The sequence below is a fragment of the Helicoverpa armigera genome, chromosome 20 (genome assembly GCF_030705265.1).
Source record: "Helicoverpa armigera isolate CAAS_96S chromosome 20, ASM3070526v1, whole genome shotgun sequence".
Classification (NCBI taxonomy): domain Eukaryota; kingdom Metazoa; phylum Arthropoda; class Insecta; order Lepidoptera; family Noctuidae; genus Helicoverpa; species Helicoverpa armigera.
Window position 1 is genome coordinate 3,379,425 of NC_087139.1, and position 20,677 is coordinate 3,400,101.

Sequence of the window (20,677 nt, forward strand, 5' to 3'; positions counted from 1 at the left end):
GTTGACGTTTCATAAAGTGGCGACTTTCAGCAGCAGATTAGAAATTACACATTAAATTGTTTCACATAAGCTCACTCACCTTCATATTACTAAACCGCCACGTCTTAATATGGTCTCCAGTGTTGGGATCCAGTCGCATAATCCTGTTATTGGCAATGCTGATGATTTCATCTCGCTTGTGTCCCATGAAACGTACCACGAACATCGTCTGTCCGTAGTCGCGTAAGTTCTGCCAGGTTTTAATGTACTGCAGCTTGGCTTCCAGTAAAGGTAGGTCCTTTACGTTCGCGTGACTTTCGAGTACGCGTTGAGTGAACTGGATGAAAGAAAGAAAAATATAGTTAGAAAAAATCGGTACACAATCATGTTTTTCTTTTCAACTCTGAAATTTCACACGAATTGACAAACTAAACTAAATAATATTCGGACATTTGGTGATGCAATTTAAAATAGATGGTTACTTCTCAAACTAGTCTTAAATTATTCTTATGAGCTGAAAAGTTTATACATAATACTTCTGAGAAAACTGTTTAATTATATCAAATTCCTCATTTCGTTAACACAAAAAACATATAGGTGCATTAGGGTGCGTCTACACAGTGCATGTAGCTGGAGCAAGTGATAAGAGCTCGCGGTTGGGTATTTTGCTTTGGTACATGCGCGAATTGCTGGATCCGCACGTTTTTAAAATGCATGTAACCTCATGTGCCTCAACATGCGCAAGCTACTTGCACCGTGTAGACGCACCTTTAAAAACCACTTTTCATGCCAATTAGCTTACCTTGCTCTTAAGTTTCTTCAAGAATCTTGGCGCGAGATAGTTCTCGGGCTGCAGATGGTCGAGGTGAGGCAGCGAGTGCTGGTTGAGAGCGGCGGCTGGCTGCGGCCGCTGCAGTGCCAGCAGTGAGCGTACTGCCGCGGCTTCGCTCGCAAAAGCTGCGTCTGCGAGGGAACGCCCGCGGGAGCCGAGACGGCATGCCGCTACCCATTCGGCGTATTGTTCCTCCTGATGAACAGTGAAAGAGTGAGTGTGATGTAGAGAATCAGTGAGATTTTGATTTGGATTTTTTTACGTCGCTATATGAGTAAATAATAAGCGCTTGACGCACGGGTCAGCTGACGTTTTTCTCCAAAAAATATTGTAAACTAATTAAAAATAAATTTAATTTTTAATAGGTATATAGAAGTTACTAGCTTTCGCTCGCGGTTTACCCCCCGTCCCGTAGCCGGATGGTGACAAAAACTATCCTAAAACCTTCTCCCGGGCCTAAGTTACCTTCCCTCTAATTTTCAGCCAAATCGGTCAAGCCGTTTTCATGTTATGTCGATGTCGTGACAACGGAAAGCGGGTTTCATTTATATATATATAGATTACATTCTGCAAATATGAAATCTTCGATTAAGAAAAGTGATAAAAATAATTTACAACAATCATTAATTAACCTAAAAAAAAGCTTATGTAGTGCTTACATTCTCACACTTCAGCCACATCTCGTGCATGGCATCTTCGGCAGGCACTTCCAACTTGATGCTGTAGCGACCCGACGCGGGATGGGCGTCCGGAGTCACCTAATTGTGAAAAAAATTATAATTTATATATAATACTGTCGTAGAAAGGACAAATATGGTAAAATAGTTATTTGTTATACAAGAGTGCAAAGTTGCTTTTTAACCGCGGGCTCAATTTTGATGACCGAGCAAGCGAAGGATTCTAAAATTGAGACACGAGCGTAGCGAGTGTTTCAATAATTAGAATCCTGAGCGATAGCGAGGGAATCAAAAGAGCACAAGGTGAAAAATCTTTGCACTCGAGTGCAACACGTAACTTTTCATCCCACCTCATCGAGGAAATTACTAAATGCAAAAAAACAAAATGGCGCGCACATACGAGTATCAAATTATAAAGAAGTACCTATTAAAGTTCATTTATTTGAAAACTCAGTTTAAAAATGAAACGAGGTTGAAAATCTATGTAAAAACAATAATAAAAATTACTTAATTAATTGAATAATTAATTTAAGCAGTATTCTATTTGTTTAATAGGTATGTATTTGTTTGAAAAGTCTTATCAAGATTGTCACAAATGGAGTATTGCACACGATGTTCTAAATTCAAATCACTTTGCCGCTCTAGAGGATAAAAACGGCTTTTGCGCTCAGATATCAAAGGGTAAAACTACTCTTTCCGAGATGGTGGGATGAAAATAATATTGAGGCATAATTAAGTTCCCTTTGTTGTTCTTGCTTAACTGATTGGCGACTCGCATATAACTTCAGACTACAATTATGGGCACTCACGTATGTCGCTTGCATGATTCGAGAAACTATTAAGTTTGGCGAGAACGATACATGGAAAAATAGCTATCATGCTAAGGAAATGCAGATAATTAAAATATTTTTCACTAAAACAGTCATTTCTTCTTTAATTTAAAGAGCCCAGCTCATGTCAGTTGCAGCTCTTTCCATTTACGCCTATCTAGCGCTAACTCTTGAACTTCCTTATACGTGAAAACTGCAGTCATAAATACTGAGAAATCCTTCTAATCCTTACCTCAGCCCCTCTAAGTTCCACAGCATACGAAGGCGATTCTCCTTTCCCGGCCGCCTCACGCGACGCATGAATGCGCAGTACGCCGTCACGACACGACACCCAGCCGCGCTTGTAAGCTTTCAGGGTAAAGCGTTTTGGCCTGAAAGTTAACAAAATTACTTAATGTTTAAAATTATTTTTGGAAGTATGCAGATGTTTTTGTGCTCTTGCTAGTGCTATTTTTCTAAGATTTGAAAGGCTAAATCGAAAATTGAACTACAGGTGCAGTTTTCTCACCAAGTCAAGTCAAGGAAATTCTATTTCGCTCAACGAGATATGAAAGTTAGGTCATGTAGGAGCTAATAGCTATGCCCGAAATTATCGAGCGATCCGTTGGTGTAAATGAATTTATTAACATCGGTATTAAAGCGTGACAACTTACGAACATTTAACGTGACATCGAAACAAAACAACAGTTTTCACATTGATATTACACAACAGTAACAATTAAGTCTAATTACTTGCTTTTCTTACAAAGAAATTGGTGTTTTAGGTACTATTCAACTGGGAAGAACGGGAGTAATTTAGTAGGAGTTTCTTTTAAATACATAGTTAGGTTTATCAACAATTACAAATACATTAAGAATGTTAAATACATACAATACATAGACATAATATACAATATTAATAGCCAGGTTTGTGTAATACTCAATACATATAATTTGCGATTAGATAAGAAAACCAGGGTAAATATAAGTATCTTACGCCAAAGCACAGTATTCGTTGTTACACTTGCTGGACGCCCGCAGAAGATGGAAGAAACACAATATTATGTAAATATTTAGAATTGACATGAAATATAGTAGTTTAGACAGGGATAATAATATAAAATACATAGAAATATATAAGTCTGTATAACTGATAAAAATATAACACAAATTAAAATGAAACTGAATTAATGTGTGATTGAAGTATGGTAAGTCATTATCAATCAAATTTAAGTTATCGCGCCCTAAGATTAATCTCCCAAAAAACCTGAGGAAGTTTGAATCACGTCGTCATATAATTTTAGTTTCTCCCTTAGAGTGTATTGAAACTTGATCATCAAGACCCAATCTCCCCCTACTAAATGCAAGTTTCTTTAAGCGGTGCGAGACCCCTTTCTAAACGCGACCTCATTTTCAACCGTTGTCTCTGTAACTATGCATAAATAACTAAAAAAACTTCATTATAACTCACCTAAGATATTTAAGATAAGAGGCCAATTCAGGCACATGCGTGATATCGTTATGCGGTGCTGGGCCGCCTTCTAGCTGAGTCTGAAGCGCTGACAATGCTGCGTCTATCTCATCTTCAGGGGCGCTGGCTTGGGTTGGACCATTACCATCGGCCGCGTCCACGCTGCCACCCGCTAGGGTTTGCAGTTCTATTTGGAGCTGTGGAAAATAATTTAGGTTTATCATATAGAGGAAATAAAGATGAGCGAAGATGTTAAAAAGGTAGGTAGGTCGAACGCCTTCGTGTAGGTCAAGTAACGTACGCTAGGCGTGACCAAAACGATGAGTTCCTATTGAACTAATTCGTAGCAATAAGCTCAAAGTAGCCTCTACCTGTCTCAACTCCAACAGAAGGCAAGTGTTTTTGTTGACACTTTTTGGTACAGTTTTTTGGCAACACAGCGGACATTTTTTGTGGTTATTTTATTTGCCTTTCAAGTAAATAATAGTTACCTACTTAGCAACATGTCTAGTCATTTGAAGGTCATTTACAAATTGTGATAAAAACTGGTAACTTAGTATCGGGTTGCCAGAGTAACTGGGTTGAGCAGGTGTAATAGTCGCTTAATGTAGTACACTGGTACTCAACTGCACCCGGTTAGACTGGAAGCCAACACCCACATAATTGGGAAAACTTATGATGATGACACAGTAAGTTTGACCTACCTGTAATGCAGCAAACAGCAGCATTTCTTCCTCAGTACACTGAACCTCCTGAATCAGTATCTGCCAGCGAGCCTGCTGGTACAACTGGTTGAGTCTCGCCGCGTCCTGCGCCCGCGCCGTCAGGTCGAAGAACGAGTAGAACTTGAAGCGAAGCTGTAAGGTGTTCCATTCGCGAACGTATTGCTCCATGATGGAGAGGGATGAGTCCAGCCAGCTGGGGATGAAACGGTGATTAGCGATTTTTTTTTTACCGCCTTCAAAATATACTCGTCTCAGTTTGACCTGTTTGTATATATGTTGTTGAGTTATTTACATGAACTAAGTATTTGACTTATTGATAAGTAATCAATTTTGGAAAATCTTGTTCTAATTCTTTAGAAGTTAAATAAGTCAAATTAATTAATGACCTCTAATGGAATAGAATGAAACATTAAATCTCAGTACATAACTCTTTTGTAGGTACACAGAGAACTCTATCATCGTCGTTAGTAAAATAAAGTAAGTTATTTATTTAGAGGGTTCATTCATTCCTATCAGGAACAACGTTATTCATTCCAGTCGGGGAAAAACCATCTTAGGGATAAACCAATAGTCGTCAGTGATTTCAATCATCGCATAGAATGACAAATCATTTAGCCTCGCACTTATTAAGTGCCCTGAATACCATCCTAATATTGGGCAATAGCTGTAAAATAGTGGGGTTTTCCATTCAAAACATTCTCTATTAGCTGTTCAATAGAAGTCTTATACAGTTTATTTATTTATTTACAAGGCACACCAATAACTTATTTACAATTGCTTACGCATATAGATAGGTATAAGTTTACAATTGTTAGTCCTGTGTAAATAAGGTGTGCAGACCGCTCACAGAGATTAGCTTGGCTAGCTGTTAAAATCTTAAATTCTAATACACTTGTAAAATTATCCTTCTGTATCAGTAAAGTTCGTCAAAAATATGGCCTATCAGCTTAGGTGGCGGTTTGATTTGAACGTCATAAACCAACGAAGTTGATATACCCTTCGCTTCAAATATAATGATGATCCTTAACGATATTGAATGTTACAGATTCTTTTATCAAATCTAGAAAACTACTTTCTTAGTCGACAGTACCTATCCTAGCATTATGCAGAATACCTAAGTACTTACATATAAGACCAAATACTTACCCAACATTCATTCTAGCTTTTTCCATAAGAGACTTGGGTGATAGCAGAGACTCTCGGGATTGTGTGTCGGGTTCCAGAGGGGAGTCGGCTATGGAGTCCAGGGCATCCATGGAGGCGGCCCGAGGCGGAGTCCCGCAGTACCCCCCATCGCTGGAGCCGTCACTCTGTGTGCTGTATACACCGCCGTATCGACGAAGTGTGCCGTTCTGGAAATGGGAAATGAATATTTATAGATACTGGAATAGTTGGGAAAAATAGATGTTCTAATTTCGCGGCTTCTCATAGTTGTAGCAGTTGTAGATTTAACTTCCAAAAAATATAGCTGCCTATAGACTAGCTTAAAGGGAATTAAAAGTTAGACTGAAGATCTTAGTTTTTCTGAGCATAACTCCCGGACTTCTAGGAAGGCGTATCCGTAGGTACTTCATCAGAACCACCTTTGTCCAACACCTACGTTATTGTTACTTTATTTAACAATAGGTTAAGGGAATACTAGGTAAATGACTAACATTTAACCATAAAAACTATGAGGCAAGTAAGTATTAGTTACCTAAAATCAATAGTTTTCCTGTGACGTCAATGGCCTGGGCACAATGAATCAGGCTCAATATTTAAGCAAAACCTTATTTGTTTAAATTAATATTTGGCATAATTTACTCGCAAGGCTGTTGAGTGCTAGTGTAGCGAGGTAATTAGTAATTCAGATGTTACAGCACAAAAATTCAGACCATAAAAGAAATGCGCAAAATTAAATCATTGAAATCCATAACGCACTCTTTAGTTAAAAACACTAAAAAGATTTTAACAGCTGCATAAGTTTTTACGACGACTTTTTGTAAATGTCCAACTCAGAAGTTACGGGCAAAAGCGATCAAAACCGGCATAATTTATGTGTAAACATGCATGTAACATAAACATCATATGATGTAAAACAGATGCATTTTCCTGCACTATTCTTGTTTGTATGACTAACTAAAATAACTGCTGAATAATGTAAAGCGAATGAATGAGCTCATAAATCCGAGATTCTTAACACATGAACAATTATTGTTGCGTTTTCAAAGAAACTGAAAACTGTTTGCTTGCAGGAATTGGAACAGATCAAAAATGTTCGTTTACGTAAGCAGTGGAATGCGAAAATGCTAAAATAAGCTCATGGTTTCCACAAGGAACTATGCTAGGGCCACCATACTTTCTACAAGATTAGTATTATATTATTTTTGTTTCCAAGTGATGTCTAGCTTTGTCTTAAACAACTTACTTGTTGTCCAGATACAGGGGTAGCGGAGAGCGATCTTGGCGGAGGCGGAGTCGCAGGGCATGGCCCATTGGTCCTGTCCAAACTATTTGAAGATCCTCTAGTCGCGGCGATAAACGTGTTCGTGTCTGGTGGCTGTGAAGACTTTATCCGTTTAGCCTCTTTCAAGTTCTGGTAGTTTTGTTTCAGGTGGGATGGCTCAAGGGGATAGCAGAGGGATAGTTCTTCTGGGTGACGAATTCCTGCAAGAAATGACAATTGTTATAAGAGCATGAGTGACTTCAGATGTTAGAAGGGTCAAGAATAAATAGAGATAAGTATCAGTGGCCATCATTAGTGACTGTGATATCATTGATACAAGGTTTCTTGTGGCAATTAAACCCACTCAATAAATGTATGCCGCCATGTATAGGGCAGAAACTAATTGAATCTACGTTAGCTAATATAACAAATTCGGTAGCTTATTTTTCTACACTAAACTCTCCAGGGGGCAAATGCTCCCATAAATATGATCAACAATATCAAATAGTTGTAATATAATGTTATAACAAGCTCCATCGTTTGGGCACTTCAGTATAAACATTCAAGTTTTACGAGATGATCGACTTTACGAGCATTAACATTTGGACGAGATAAAATACATCGATGTCGGGGTTAGATCTTGTAATGCCGAATAAGGCATAAAAGTCCGATCGTAAATCGAAAACCGTTACAAAGTGTTGAAACGTAAAAGTTTTGCTATAAAAGTAAATATGACCTTTACGATCTTTTGTAGTGAGAAAAATAAATTGGAAAACAAGACATTGATGGTTGGGTATCGTAAAATGTTGAATGTATCGTAAGATCTTGAAATCTTTCTGGCATATTACGTTGTTAACATAAACGTTATCTTCCCACCGAAGTCTCCTAGCTATACCTATATATTTAACTAAGAAATATATAAAATACATACGCAAGTAATACAGAATCGAACTTACCAAGGCTTTTACAGAGCTGTACAACGGCGCTGAAGGTGTCAATAGAGAAGTCGATCTTGCAGTCAATGTATCTGAGGTCGGGGAGCTGGATCCTGATGGATTTGTGCATAGGTGTGAAGTGGAGAGCAGCGTCAGCGTGAACACCATATTGGTCAAGGGTGTGTTTCGGTCGGGACAGCCACTTATTACGTGTAGGCCACCAAAGAGCGTGGTCAGACCAGTCCTTTTTGAAATCTGCAAGAGGAAATTAAATATTATTTTATGTTCAGAAATTACAGTTAAGCGTTCATTAGTGGAAGTATTTTATTAATAGGTGAGTCGCATTTACGACTTTCAATAAGCATAATTGCAAATAAACGTTTACTGAATTGCAGACAAAATCCTTAACGATGATCTTGTAAGATCTTTACGCTCTTCATTATAACAGGTACACATCATGTAAATGTATACGTAAATGGCTTCAAGTGTGAGTTAGCGAGTACTTAAATAAAATGTTTAGTTTCTTCATACAACACGAATACCGTGTTGCTTGCCATAAAATAAAACTCGGAGAAAACTTCGAAATAGCGGTAAAGATAATTAAGCGTACACTAGAGAATGAGAACAGACGAATACATGCATTTGTAATTGAACGTAAGAAAAGTAATGAATGAATTGGAAGCGAACTCAAATTACACATGGCTATCATTAGAGGTGAAATAAAAATAAAAGGGGATCTTCATCATCTGGCGAACGAACTCATCGACGAGAAAAAAACTATAAGTGATGACGTCATTGCTTTAGGAGCGGATGAACTGTAAAACATTGTAGAGCTTCTTGAACCCCAAGATGTAAGTGCAGGGGAGGTACACGCATACTGGTTTTCGCTGTCGTGGAGATTTTGTTTCGCTTCCGTTGAACCGTGAGTCACGTAAGCTGGTTCGATAGACGAACAAACTATAACATCTAATTGTATGAGTCATTCGTAGCTAGAAAAACTTTTTAAATTATTACACTTTAAGGTGCGCTGTGATTGGGAGGTCATTGGCTGTTTGGAATTGAGTGTATGTCAAAATATTATTGTTTTAATATCGCATTCGTTCAATTTAGGTACAGGAAAAATTAAACGATGAATTGGATCACAAAAACGTCCCTATGTAAGTAGGTAGGTAGGTGATAAGGTAAATGTTTTGCCTGCAGTGTTACACGATCGTGAAGCATGACAATAAATAAATCCGTAGATCCACAAGCAGTAAACTGAATTGGGATTCCAAACGCTGCATTTGTTTATTATCTACGAGTAGGAATGCAAGTATCAGAATAGCTAAGAGACTAATAAACGAATGACGATGTAAACCGCATACTGAGGATTGGAATATAATTTATCAATTAAAGAGTCACAGAACTTAATAGTTTAGAAGAGGGTATGAGCTCCATGAGAAGTATAAAAACATTACGACCTACAACGAACTCTCAACCCATCAAATTCCCAACGATTAGAATGCGTTCATAGCTATATAATGACCACTTTTACTGTCACTCGTAACATGTGAGGCCATTTATGACCGCGGCCTATTGTGACTGTTGCATTGTTTTTATTTCAAAGCACATGCATCAACTGCTCACTATCTAGAACAGTTTATTTATAAACATCACGAATTGTGTTGCAGTCACTATAAATAAGACTGAGAGCATGACGAGGGCGAATTGGAAATATTGGACAGTTTGTGTCAAGGTTCACAATGCAGACATGCCGTCAGACTCAATAAATATGAACTCCAAATGCAGACAAAAGTTGTAAAATGAAAAGACAATTGTGAGGTCGGTGAAGGAGGTCAATGATTTCAAATTTTAAAAAACGATATTCAGAGGCAGACAAGTATGAGGCATACCGTATAAAGGTGTTGAGACTATGGACTATGGTACAGGGAAACTGATTCACTGTTATATTGTATTAATCGGAAAACGTGACAGATGGTATTCACGTTTTTCTATAATGAGCCAGTGTGGATGACGTCACCCCATCGATCATTAAATTGTATGAGTTAAGTTGCTATAGTATTGGCCCGCATAACCCTACAGAGTGCATGAGTCATAATGTCAAAATGTGCATCTGCGAAGTAAAACGTTGCAGTCAGCAACTACTTGCTTATTTGTGTCGGAGTTTTTGTTATAAATACCGTTGGATCAAGAACAGCAGTTTTTGTATTCCTAGAAAAATATTCACATTATCATCTCATGTTTATAAGACATCGATACAGCGGGTTCGATTCCAATTAGAATTTTAATTTATGTATTATTCATCGCATAGCATCAACTTATACATCCTTCATCATTATCGGTGTGTAAACACATTACTGGTAACAATGCACATAGATAGCAGGTTCGACTCCTGCCGAGTCTATGACCATATTTGTTCGCGGATAAGTTGGATAGACGCGTTTGGCATCCACCGCTTTCGCCATTTTACCACCCCGAGCACGTAGCGTGATTTCTTGCACAAGAAATACTTTGGGATTCTAAAATTCCTTTGTTGGCAACATGTTTCCTAACGTGAAGAAGCGCGGCTAAAATGTTGTCGTATCCAAAACAGTAAGTGTTAAGCATGAAACCGTACTCAAATAAGGAGGATGTGCGCAAGTACTAAACCAACTAGATTCTGATAACGTATTTGCAATTCCAATGCAATGTTTATAATTTGAGATAATTCACGAGAAGATAAGCCTGGCCGATAACCAAATGCACAAGGTGAAACGGTTAAATGAGATAGTTAAGATATCTTGTAATTATTTCAAAATATTTTAACGATCACTTAGTTAATCGTATTCATGCTCAAGGATCTTTAAGATCAATTAATTATTCCTGCGGTAACTCGCGTTGCACCTTATAAGGACGATTGTGGCCAATGTTGAGGCGCCGATACCATACTTTTATAGTATACCACCTTACTCGATATAGATCTAAATGCGTATGAAGACTGTAAATCGATTTTTTTAATGCATCAATAAGAAAATGTGTTCTAAGAACGGATAACAGGATACTAAAGTCTAAAAGAGATTTCGCACGTTCGATAGGTATGTACTACTTTTTTACATCCAAGTAGAAGAAACGAATAAATGTTGGAATGAATAAAAACATAAGTTGAATGTATGTGGCAAGACAACTGTTCACACAAACAACCCGCGTCTTTGTATCTTTGTAATATTTAACTGAGTTCTTTATGACAACATTGTTTCGTAAGCTTCCCCTACTAATTGGTTAGTTATTCTGAGCGTTATCGACAGCAATGTGGGACAAGATAGTTTATTTCTAGTGGCAGACAGTTTCTGCGCCGCCGTCTCGACAGTATAATGTGTTGACAGCGCAGCGTAACAAAATATTAACGTGTGCACCACACGTACCAAGAAACGAGATAAGATAATATTGAATAACACCAACATGGCGAAAGCAATCCAAGTAAAAGTAATTCAGTAACCAAAATAAATATAAACACGTGTAATGTAATATGTGTAGAAGATAGGATAAGTTTAAAAAGTGACAAATACAGACGAGTTAAAAACTTGAAACTAATGCTCCAAGATATACATACTATCATAAATGTAATATGAACGGAGTGATAAAAAGCATCAACTGGAAGCATTTGATGGTAACACGTTGTTAAAATACATTAGATAGGTGTTAAAGCGAGAGATAAGCCTAATGATAATGTAGTAAAAATTGTTCACCTCACTTTATTTATATGGCTCAATAAACGCGATTGCCTTTGAATAGAAACTGTCCTAAAGTTTCTATACTCCACTTCAATCTTTGCGAAGATAATAAAGTACATGCTGCATTGAATACAATGTTAATTTAATAAATAGGCTAATGCGATCCAGAAACTGGAACGATCAATTCTACTAAATTATAAATTATGAATGTGGGACGTCTCGCCAATTTTATCTGTCTCATACTACGGTCGAGTGGCTTGCTAAATTCCTTGATGCCTTTGTGCGATATAGCAAACATTATTAATGGATGCACTGTTGCGAATTTATGACAGTATGCTTGAGGATGGCATAATAATCAGGTTTATCATCGATCTGGTAAGTACAGACTTACATTGTATAAAAATTAACAAGCAGCCTGAAAACGTTACAGCAAAAATGTCATCATCTAGTTATATTCAATTGAATAAGTAGTTGCGAATGAATATTTACGGTATAAACATGTGTAGGTTGAACCATTTACAATTACGTCCGAGCTTAGCCTACAGGAAGTTTGTGCACCCAATGAAACTAGGTCAGTGGATGAACATACAAGCATGATAAAACCGCAAAATGCTATATTACGCTGATGTTATCCACTCTGAAGTAACATCACGTACAAACTTACGAAGTTTAACCACGACTTAGCGAGTAGCTTAAGTTTACACAAAACAGCAACTAGAATAAACATTCTCCAGGCAGAGTAATTAAAACCAACCGGTATCTTTACTTATAGTAAATAAATCTTGGTGTCTCGTAAAACAAATAAGGAGCTAACACGAGCTCACGCGCAGATGAACTACGTTTTGTTTATATTGAATGATTTACGTTGGTTTACCAATTTAAATGTGACAGGGTGTTTGCCAAATCAATTAGCTTTGGATATTAGAGAACCTCAACGGCGTTAGTAGAAAGTTGTTGGTTTTAATAAAAACATGTATGTAGTTGTTTTCATAAACAGTCACTTTAGTAAACATCGTCTTTGTAGTTTTAAACGAGTTGTATGGAGATTCAGTTCCTAAAGAAAACAAGATAGACGCACGACGCTCATAAATCCGTTGAGACTACAAGATATATCCTAGTCAAGACGGTTCCATCAGTAAAGGTCCCGAGGACACTCCTTGCGGTACACCTTATGATCTACAGTCCGGGCTTACACAAGGCATACAGAGATCCGCTTTGAGATTATGGCAGTAACCGTAAACAGCTTACGAATAAAACAGCTTATATTTTCTAAGATGGTTTTCACTTTAAACCATATTTCTTGGCCGAAAGAGTTCCGATTGATAATATCAAAAGCTTGTTATGAGTCCGAAGTTGTGTATAATGTTGTTTACTATACACCGCTACTGTTGCTTAATGGATGAAGCGCCCATCCATTTGCTTGACGAATATAAATAGTTTTTCGTACTTATTTCCCCATGGTGAACACGTGCCGTATTCAGTTGTCAGGTGTAGAAGTACGAGATTTAATTTAACGATTATTACGCAGTGAATCATTCAAAACTGGGACCGGGATCACATTAACGGCCATTAAAAATATTTTGGGCTATTCGTGGAACGCATTATGTTAACGGACTGCGACTTAAAACGTAAATAACCCTAACGAGACGTTAAATGTCTTTCTTAGAATGAAGAATTTGAAGAACGAGGAACTAAAGAGTGATAAAATGATAATTACACGTGTGTTACTATAATGAGTTCTCGTAAGATTCCGCACAGCTGTCCTTATATGATGAGAAGGTATAGGTGACATAATCGGAGCCGCGGCGGCGTAGGCGCACGCCCCGGTCGCCGCCCACCGCTTCCGTCGCGGAGGCGGTGTTACAGCACCTGATCATTGTGTAGCAATCACAGGGTAAAGTTTACCCAGGTACTAAGAAAACAAAAACACTTGTCATATTACTAACCAGTAAATTGAATACTCAGTCTGAAATTTGATGCCAACGGCATACGAAAGAAACCGTTCGTTCGATGGACTAAATTGAACCCGAGCAATTAATCAAACGAGCGGAGAAGAGCCATCGGCCCTTTAATTAAAATTCAAGGATAATTAAAGGAAAGATCCCGTGGATAAAAGATGCGAGTACAATTGAATACCGATGTTAACCACTAGTTTCTGATTGATTGATGAAATGGACAATCTTGTGGGTGTTTGGTGTTCACCATGAGCTACAGACATTTCAAACGTAATTTATTTTCACTGCAGTAATGAAGTATCTTGCAATATCTCTTACAAAGGAAGGCTCTTATTAGGTGGAAACCTGTTTGCGGTTATGACAGCAACAGAGGATGAAATGATACTTAATGTTATAATCTTGGTGCATTACACTGACGTTAGTTGTTATTACAATTGACGTAATGAGCTCTTAGCAACTATGTTGGCGTCAGTTACTTCTATGGTTAATGGATGCACGCTCAGAATAGTTTCCATATAATAATCAGTAGCATTAGTCATTGTTGCTTAAAGATAAGCTTGATCGCCCTTAGCAAACGTTGATTCAATGACTTTACAATTGTTCGATTCATTGCTAATGGTTTTAAATAAACTCGTTTGCCTTTTAAGGTGGTATGTTGTTTTCCTCGTTTTCTAATCTATGTAAACGCAACGAAGTGCATGTCCCAAGACTAATTTGCCAATCTAACGGACAAATCCATTTAGATTCTAATGGTGGTCTCATTGGCGATGGTCGCTGCGTATAGCAGTATTAACGTTTATTTCAAGAATTATGTTTACGGTGACTTTATACTACTAGAAATCTTAACATTAATAGTTGTAATTAGCGAAGATTAAACCAATCACGGTAAATATAAATGCGGTGATTAAATATAAGACCTTGTAGAATCTATAAGAGACCGTATTGAAACGGTCTGAATGGCAATGTCAACAACTTGAACAAAAACAGCGAAGTAGGCGAGCCAACGCTGAGCTTACGATCGAGATAGGTAAAAAGAAATAAACGACAAGTCTAAAAGCGACATCAGTAAACCACAATACAATTGAAGTGGAATCTGAATCACAACATAAATATACTTTATTTATCGATAAATATGTACTATTCATACAACTGCATGTGAAAAAAGTTCTTATTTTCTAGGAGCTTGAATCCATATCTGTAGATACGAACGTACAATCGCACTACTTACCTGAAATGGTCGTAATAAATTAGGGATTTTATAGCTCGGGCTTCAAGACCGAATGTCCGGTGTTGGTCTTAACGTTCCCAGCGAAGGTTGCAGTAGTTACCGGTCTCCACGACAGTTATAACATCGTACATACAGGCATCTACACTCAGATCGTAATCGATTCAGTTTAATGGGTTAAATTGACCTGTTTTCAAAGTGACTTAACGTTGACAATTTCGTCCCACGCTGACTTCAATTAGACGCACACGCAAAATTTCGAGATAATGCAGCTATATTTATAACTATTAAAATAGCCAACAGCAATCATATGCGTGCTCTATCAAAAATGTTTAGATAAGATGACAAAAGAGATTCGGGACAAAACGAGTAAATAAATTCACGCGTAAACAAACATGATTGTTTAATGACAGAGTTGGAAGAAAGCGTGACACGCAACAGTAAATTACGAAACCACGAGAAGTCGGGAAACAATGGGACACGTGGAGACGCACCGTTAGCGAAACGACACCCGCATAACAAATCCACTCACTCATCTTATAAGGAATAATCTGAACAAGCTTGCGTGACCACTCACATTTTACATGTAAACTAAAAACATAGCATAACGCTAGATTGACATGACATGCAGACATCAAAATGGTAATGATGTCCAAACATGATATTTAAAATACCATTAACGTAGCAGAACTGCAATTTGATTAATGACGCTATAATGATTACGAATTTACTAAGGCCGAAGAGGTGGTATTAATTTTACGCCCACATGGTATTAGAAATCAAAGGGCCGTGTGCGTCAGTTCATTGATAAAATGATTTCCATTGACAAGCCACCGCCGGTCGTGCTAGTTTTTCATTGAAACTGGACCGGTAGATTAGACAATGCAGTTAACTGGTTTGGCGTTAAAAGAAATCATGAGCACCGAGTGTTTTCTACTTGTAGCTGTTTCTAGTTCAGAGTTTTATTTAACGTTGATAACGTTACTCGTGCAAGAGTAGGAAGTATGGCTCATTGTCAAGGGCGATTGTAAATCAAAGCATTACTCATGATTTGTTCTGTTTTAAAATCGGAAATGTGGTTGTTGCAGTAGCTTATCCATAGACATTGCATTATTAGTCAAGTTCTTCCGCAATAAAGTTGTATTTAGCTCAACACAGTACGTGCCAATTTTAACATTCATAAACATACTATTTACTATGAATAGTAGGAAGCGACAGATGACATAATCACTTACTTCATCACTGATGTTGCAACAAACAAACCAACCTCAAGTCACTTTTAGACATCAGCTTAAACAAAGAATGACATTTATTAGAGCCCTAATCGAGATCGCCAAAAACACAGACCTACGACCTGCAATAACTTTATATGATTTAGAAATGTTGCTCCGATATGAAAATATTCGGCGTAGGCAGATTATATTAAACGCAATTTAAATTGCGTGGGACGCGGAAGCAATCGATGCCTTAAAGCTTTCTTTTGTGTTAAAGTGGTTCAAGAGGGCAATTGATATGATAAAGTTAAGAGTCGATACTGTTGTTGAGAAATATGTCGAACAACATACTGAAAGTTTTCAGAAAGTCGATGATTACTTAATGAGATAGGGAACGTGTATCACGTCGGCACAGTTCGGCGTGTCGGACGCGATATTTCACGCATGAACTGAGAAAATTGCCTTGTTATTGTAACACTGGCCTTACTTTCCCTTTTACTTATTCCTTTCCAGTAAAGTTCTGATAAACTACCGCGATACCAGCGATAAGATCTTCAGGTCTTTTATGTTATTTTAATCAGCTTCATTCGCTCCAATACCAAATTAATTTGGTATTGTTTACAACGTCAATTAGAGCATGGAAACCAACCGGCTGTGTTATCACGCCAATGAGTTAAACGATTAATGTTCCACCAAAATGTGACTGCGCTTACCTTCGATACAAACTTACGATAAGAAACTAGTTCTCGAATGCTCACCTTTACCTGTAAACAGAAATAAAACAGTGTTAACAGTTTTATTAAGCGATTTATTGGGACTATTAACGTATCTAGAATGTTCTATTGAAGTGTCATCCAGATGAGTCTGATTAGCATATTGCTTTCCCTATCGCCCACTCCAGAAAAACTAGTGGGTGACTAGTGAAAGTGGTACTTTAGATGAATAGTCATCATTACTATTAGTAAATTGTGAAACAGTATTGTGATGCAGTTGCATAAAGCGAACCCATTAACCAACCACACGTTTGTTGAGCCATCAGCACAACTTTTGTTAGAACCTAATGCCGTCAAACAGGCGACAAATTACACAACAATTACTTGAATCGAAATCAAAATGCAAAGTATGAAGATAAAATTCAAATGCTATGAATTTTAATAGGTTAAATGCACCACTTAACCGACGTTATAAATAGCGAAAACGGGTTAGGACACTCTGGTGTACGTTGATAAATACGGGTAAGAAAAACTGATAGCAAAACGGTGCAGAACGCTTGGGACTAGAAACAATCTGTCAGTGTGATACCCTATCATTATTTGTAGTTCGCTGCAGTTCAGTGGCTACCGGTAACCGTGTTTCACTCAATAAATATCCCCATTAACGTGTCTGAGCAGGCCGTACCATGACACGAATTAGATACCGTCGGTGGAGAACAGCAATTAACAATACTGGAACAATTACTGCGCCTTCAGATTCCGGCTCCGTCATTAGCGAACGCTGGCTAAATAATTTGAAGTGTCGATCTTAAAAACCATCCAAATTGGCTTAAAAGCTTTCAACAATCGACCATCCAAAAAATACACCACATAGTTCGATGAACTATAGATATGAATTAAATCTAATTTGCGCGTATATTTTGGTGCGTAAGAAATCTCGGCTACGCAAATGTTTGACAGGTGATAAAATGCTTAGTACAAAGTAGATATAAAGTGGAACATGAAGTTGATAGTACTCATAAAATGTATCTTATCTACGCGTTAGACTGCTACAATTTTTTCACAAGGAGGGGATTGTCTTGTCCAGATATACCTATGTCATCGACCTCAAGTCGAATTCCTTATATTATCCTCCTCAATTCAATAAGCAGCCACTAAGTAACACCTTTCATCTAATGTGTTTCTACGAAGCGACATCAAAATAAATTATTGGACCTGTTACTAAAATGGGTTTAGCGAGCCGTCATCATCCACTTAGCACGCTCGCGAATCGCCATCTTGACCAATCAAGTCGTTAACCCCTGACTGGACACTTGCTCACTACTGAAGTTTCCTCTTCAACATTATAGAAGCTTGATATGAATTCTAATAATGATTGAAATACTACCACTGAGATTACTAACATAATATTTACTAATCTTTTATTTGTATTATGCATTTAACATGTGTCGAGCATGTCACATGACTTATAACATGCACTCTCAAAGTACTCTGACATTATTTACGTATATAAAATCCAATATGGCCACCAGCTGTTCAAACATCTGCTATTGTGATTCCCTGCGCTTGCGCAAATTAATTATGCGTGCAATGCAAGCGCAGACTAAATCAAATGTGACTTTTAACTTCGGTAATGCATTGAATGTTCTCTCTGTCTGTCAATGGACTGTAATTTACGACGATTGACCGATATAGCCAGACAGAGGTTTAGAAATACGTGTTGAGCTTTTAATGCATTACTTACATATCGCAGAGAAAATGTTACAGAGTGGAGGCTACATATCGTTGCAATTAAATAAATAACGGCAATTAAGACGTGGATAACATAATTGCTATCGACGTTCACTCTCTCCGGTTTAGTCTGTATAAGGACTTAAATGTTTCTTCGCCTTAGGTCATGCCTAGTAGAGAATATAATTTCAGTAAGCTGTTAACCTAATGAGATTTCTAGTTCAAGAACGATTTTATAAAGTATAGTGCTTTATAAAATGATGGGATCTCAGCCCCCCTATAAACACCATGAGAAGATTGATGTGGCATGCAACATAGTAATTGTGCATTTACTACGGGATGTAAACTTTACGACCCCAAGTCACGAACATGCTAAGAGCTGTGACCCGTATGGCACATCTCGATAATCATACGTCATCGACGATATTACCGAAGACAATTTCATTGAAAGCGAAGCATGAATTGAAATGAACAACGAATGTATAATAAATCGATTGTTATTGTCATATGCAAAGAGGGCCGTACCACGATTATCAATGATTGGGTTAACAATAATGACGAATCCGAATGCCGGTTATACGCTTACACAGGACGCAGCAGAGGGGATTCCGCAGTTCATCGTTAAGACAACGTATACCAATTTACGACTATTGTGCCACTTAACCTTATCTCGGCTAGAGTTATTAGTCTTTATAACCGTTCGCAGAGAACACGCCAATGCAAACATTTAACCAAATGGTTTACAGTACCGTATTGCGAAATTATGCAGGCAAAGGGCAGATGTATCGTTTACAACCAAGAAGCATGACATAGGTGATAAATAAATAAATCAAGCAGAAACTGAAGTATATACAGATGAATCGGATAATATCATACGTGAAGGAAAAACAAGATTAAAGGCCAATTCTGATGTAGGATACAAATCAAACAAGGTTTGCACGGAGCCATGACCCACATCACGTTTTATTTGTAGAAGCGAATCATGTGGACATGACTAAACATTCATGAAAATTAATAGGTACACAGTATGATCATCGCTCTAGTAGTCTAGTGAATTGGCATTCACACAGAACTGTCTATAGTAATTTTGAGCGTAAAATTAAGCTTGATTGCGATAGTAATCTTCTTCACCTATGCAATTAACGAAGGTCGTATTCAACTGGTTTTCCAACGTTTTAATAATTACACAATGCCATCAACCGGTTTTAGAATATGTGATCAACGTCGTTACTATCATACTTATATTTTTAATGATTGTTTGTCACAGTTTAACTTGGAAGGGAATCGAGTTATTGATATTTGTTATTAATTTCTAAAGCAGCTTTCTCTTTGGAGGCCGTGGTATCAAACGTAGCTAATACTGAACCATCTGCAGTTTAAATGTTTTGTGTATCGCCATATTTGGTAGTTGAATTTACATCAATAAAGCGAATAGAGCGTTAACTATCGTCAATGTCATCATTCATTACCTCACATTACAAATTAGAGTCAGAATGAATTTTTCGAGCAATTTATAAATAGCAACTGCAGATAGCATCACCGTAGTTACATCACTGGCTGGGTGCGACCTGTTTGTGTACGTTCTGCCATAACAGTTGGTAACATAAACATCGCCTTGAGATACAACATTTTACACTGGCGGCGGAACTTCGGCCTTAAAAGGCTCATACGAGGAGACTTGATGCGATCAACTATTATCGAGAACTATAACTTCACGTACTTTACATGTACAGCTGCATTAAGCCGTGAATCGGCATCCTTTCATAGGCTGTACGTCCCACCCCTTTTTATCGCCATTTTGCTTCATGATTGATGAGCTATTACCGGTTTCGTTGAAAGCTTCTTGATTTATTGCCATCGTTTACCTATTTTCTGCAGATACCTGATTGATAGTGGTTTTAGTAGGTTTATTGTGTACGGCGGAATATTCAGGCGGTGTCGAGCGTGCGGATACGGCGCTGCGCGTGCGCCAGGCGGATACGCGGCACGTATAAATAGCCGACATCTATTTTGGTCGGGACACAGCACCCAGGCGCCCGCCATGTGCCTGACGCCGTCGTCTGGGACTCCACGTTGAAATTAATTAAATTCTTAACATATTGAATCATACTCGAAAAGGGCTAGGACATTCACACTGACAAGTACACGATGAGTCACATTGGGAAAAAATGTAAACTGATGACAAAGCTTTAGGCTACGATGATACAACAAGAAAAAAATAAAGTATTTTTATCATGTATCTAAAAATGTTGCCAATGATCTCACGGGACATAAGA

The 20,677-nt window shown here is 37.8% G+C and overlaps 1 protein-coding gene across 1 annotated transcript in view; it reads right to left on the reverse strand.

The window, feature by feature from the left end:
- LOC110377469 (unc-112-related protein) overlaps nucleotides 1-20,677 on the reverse strand; it is a 38,854-nt gene that overhangs the window by 1,560 nt on the left and 16,617 nt on the right. The window contains exons 2-11 of the mRNA XM_064039667.1: nucleotides 7,875-8,108; nucleotides 6,901-7,139; nucleotides 5,640-5,845; nucleotides 4,473-4,686; nucleotides 3,769-3,965; nucleotides 3,295-3,324; nucleotides 2,551-2,689; nucleotides 1,471-1,569; nucleotides 782-1,006; nucleotides 80-316 (exon numbers count right to left, since the gene is read on the reverse strand). Coding sequence (XP_063895737.1) covers nucleotides 80-316; nucleotides 782-1,006; nucleotides 1,471-1,569; nucleotides 2,551-2,689; nucleotides 3,295-3,324; nucleotides 3,769-3,965; nucleotides 4,473-4,686; nucleotides 5,640-5,845; nucleotides 6,901-7,139; nucleotides 7,875-7,983 — 1,695 coding nt within the window. The 5' untranslated portion in view covers nucleotides 7,984-8,108. The remainder of the gene's footprint in view (nucleotides 1-79; nucleotides 317-781; nucleotides 1,007-1,470; nucleotides 1,570-2,550; nucleotides 2,690-3,294; nucleotides 3,325-3,768; nucleotides 3,966-4,472; nucleotides 4,687-5,639; nucleotides 5,846-6,900; nucleotides 7,140-7,874; nucleotides 8,109-20,677) is intronic.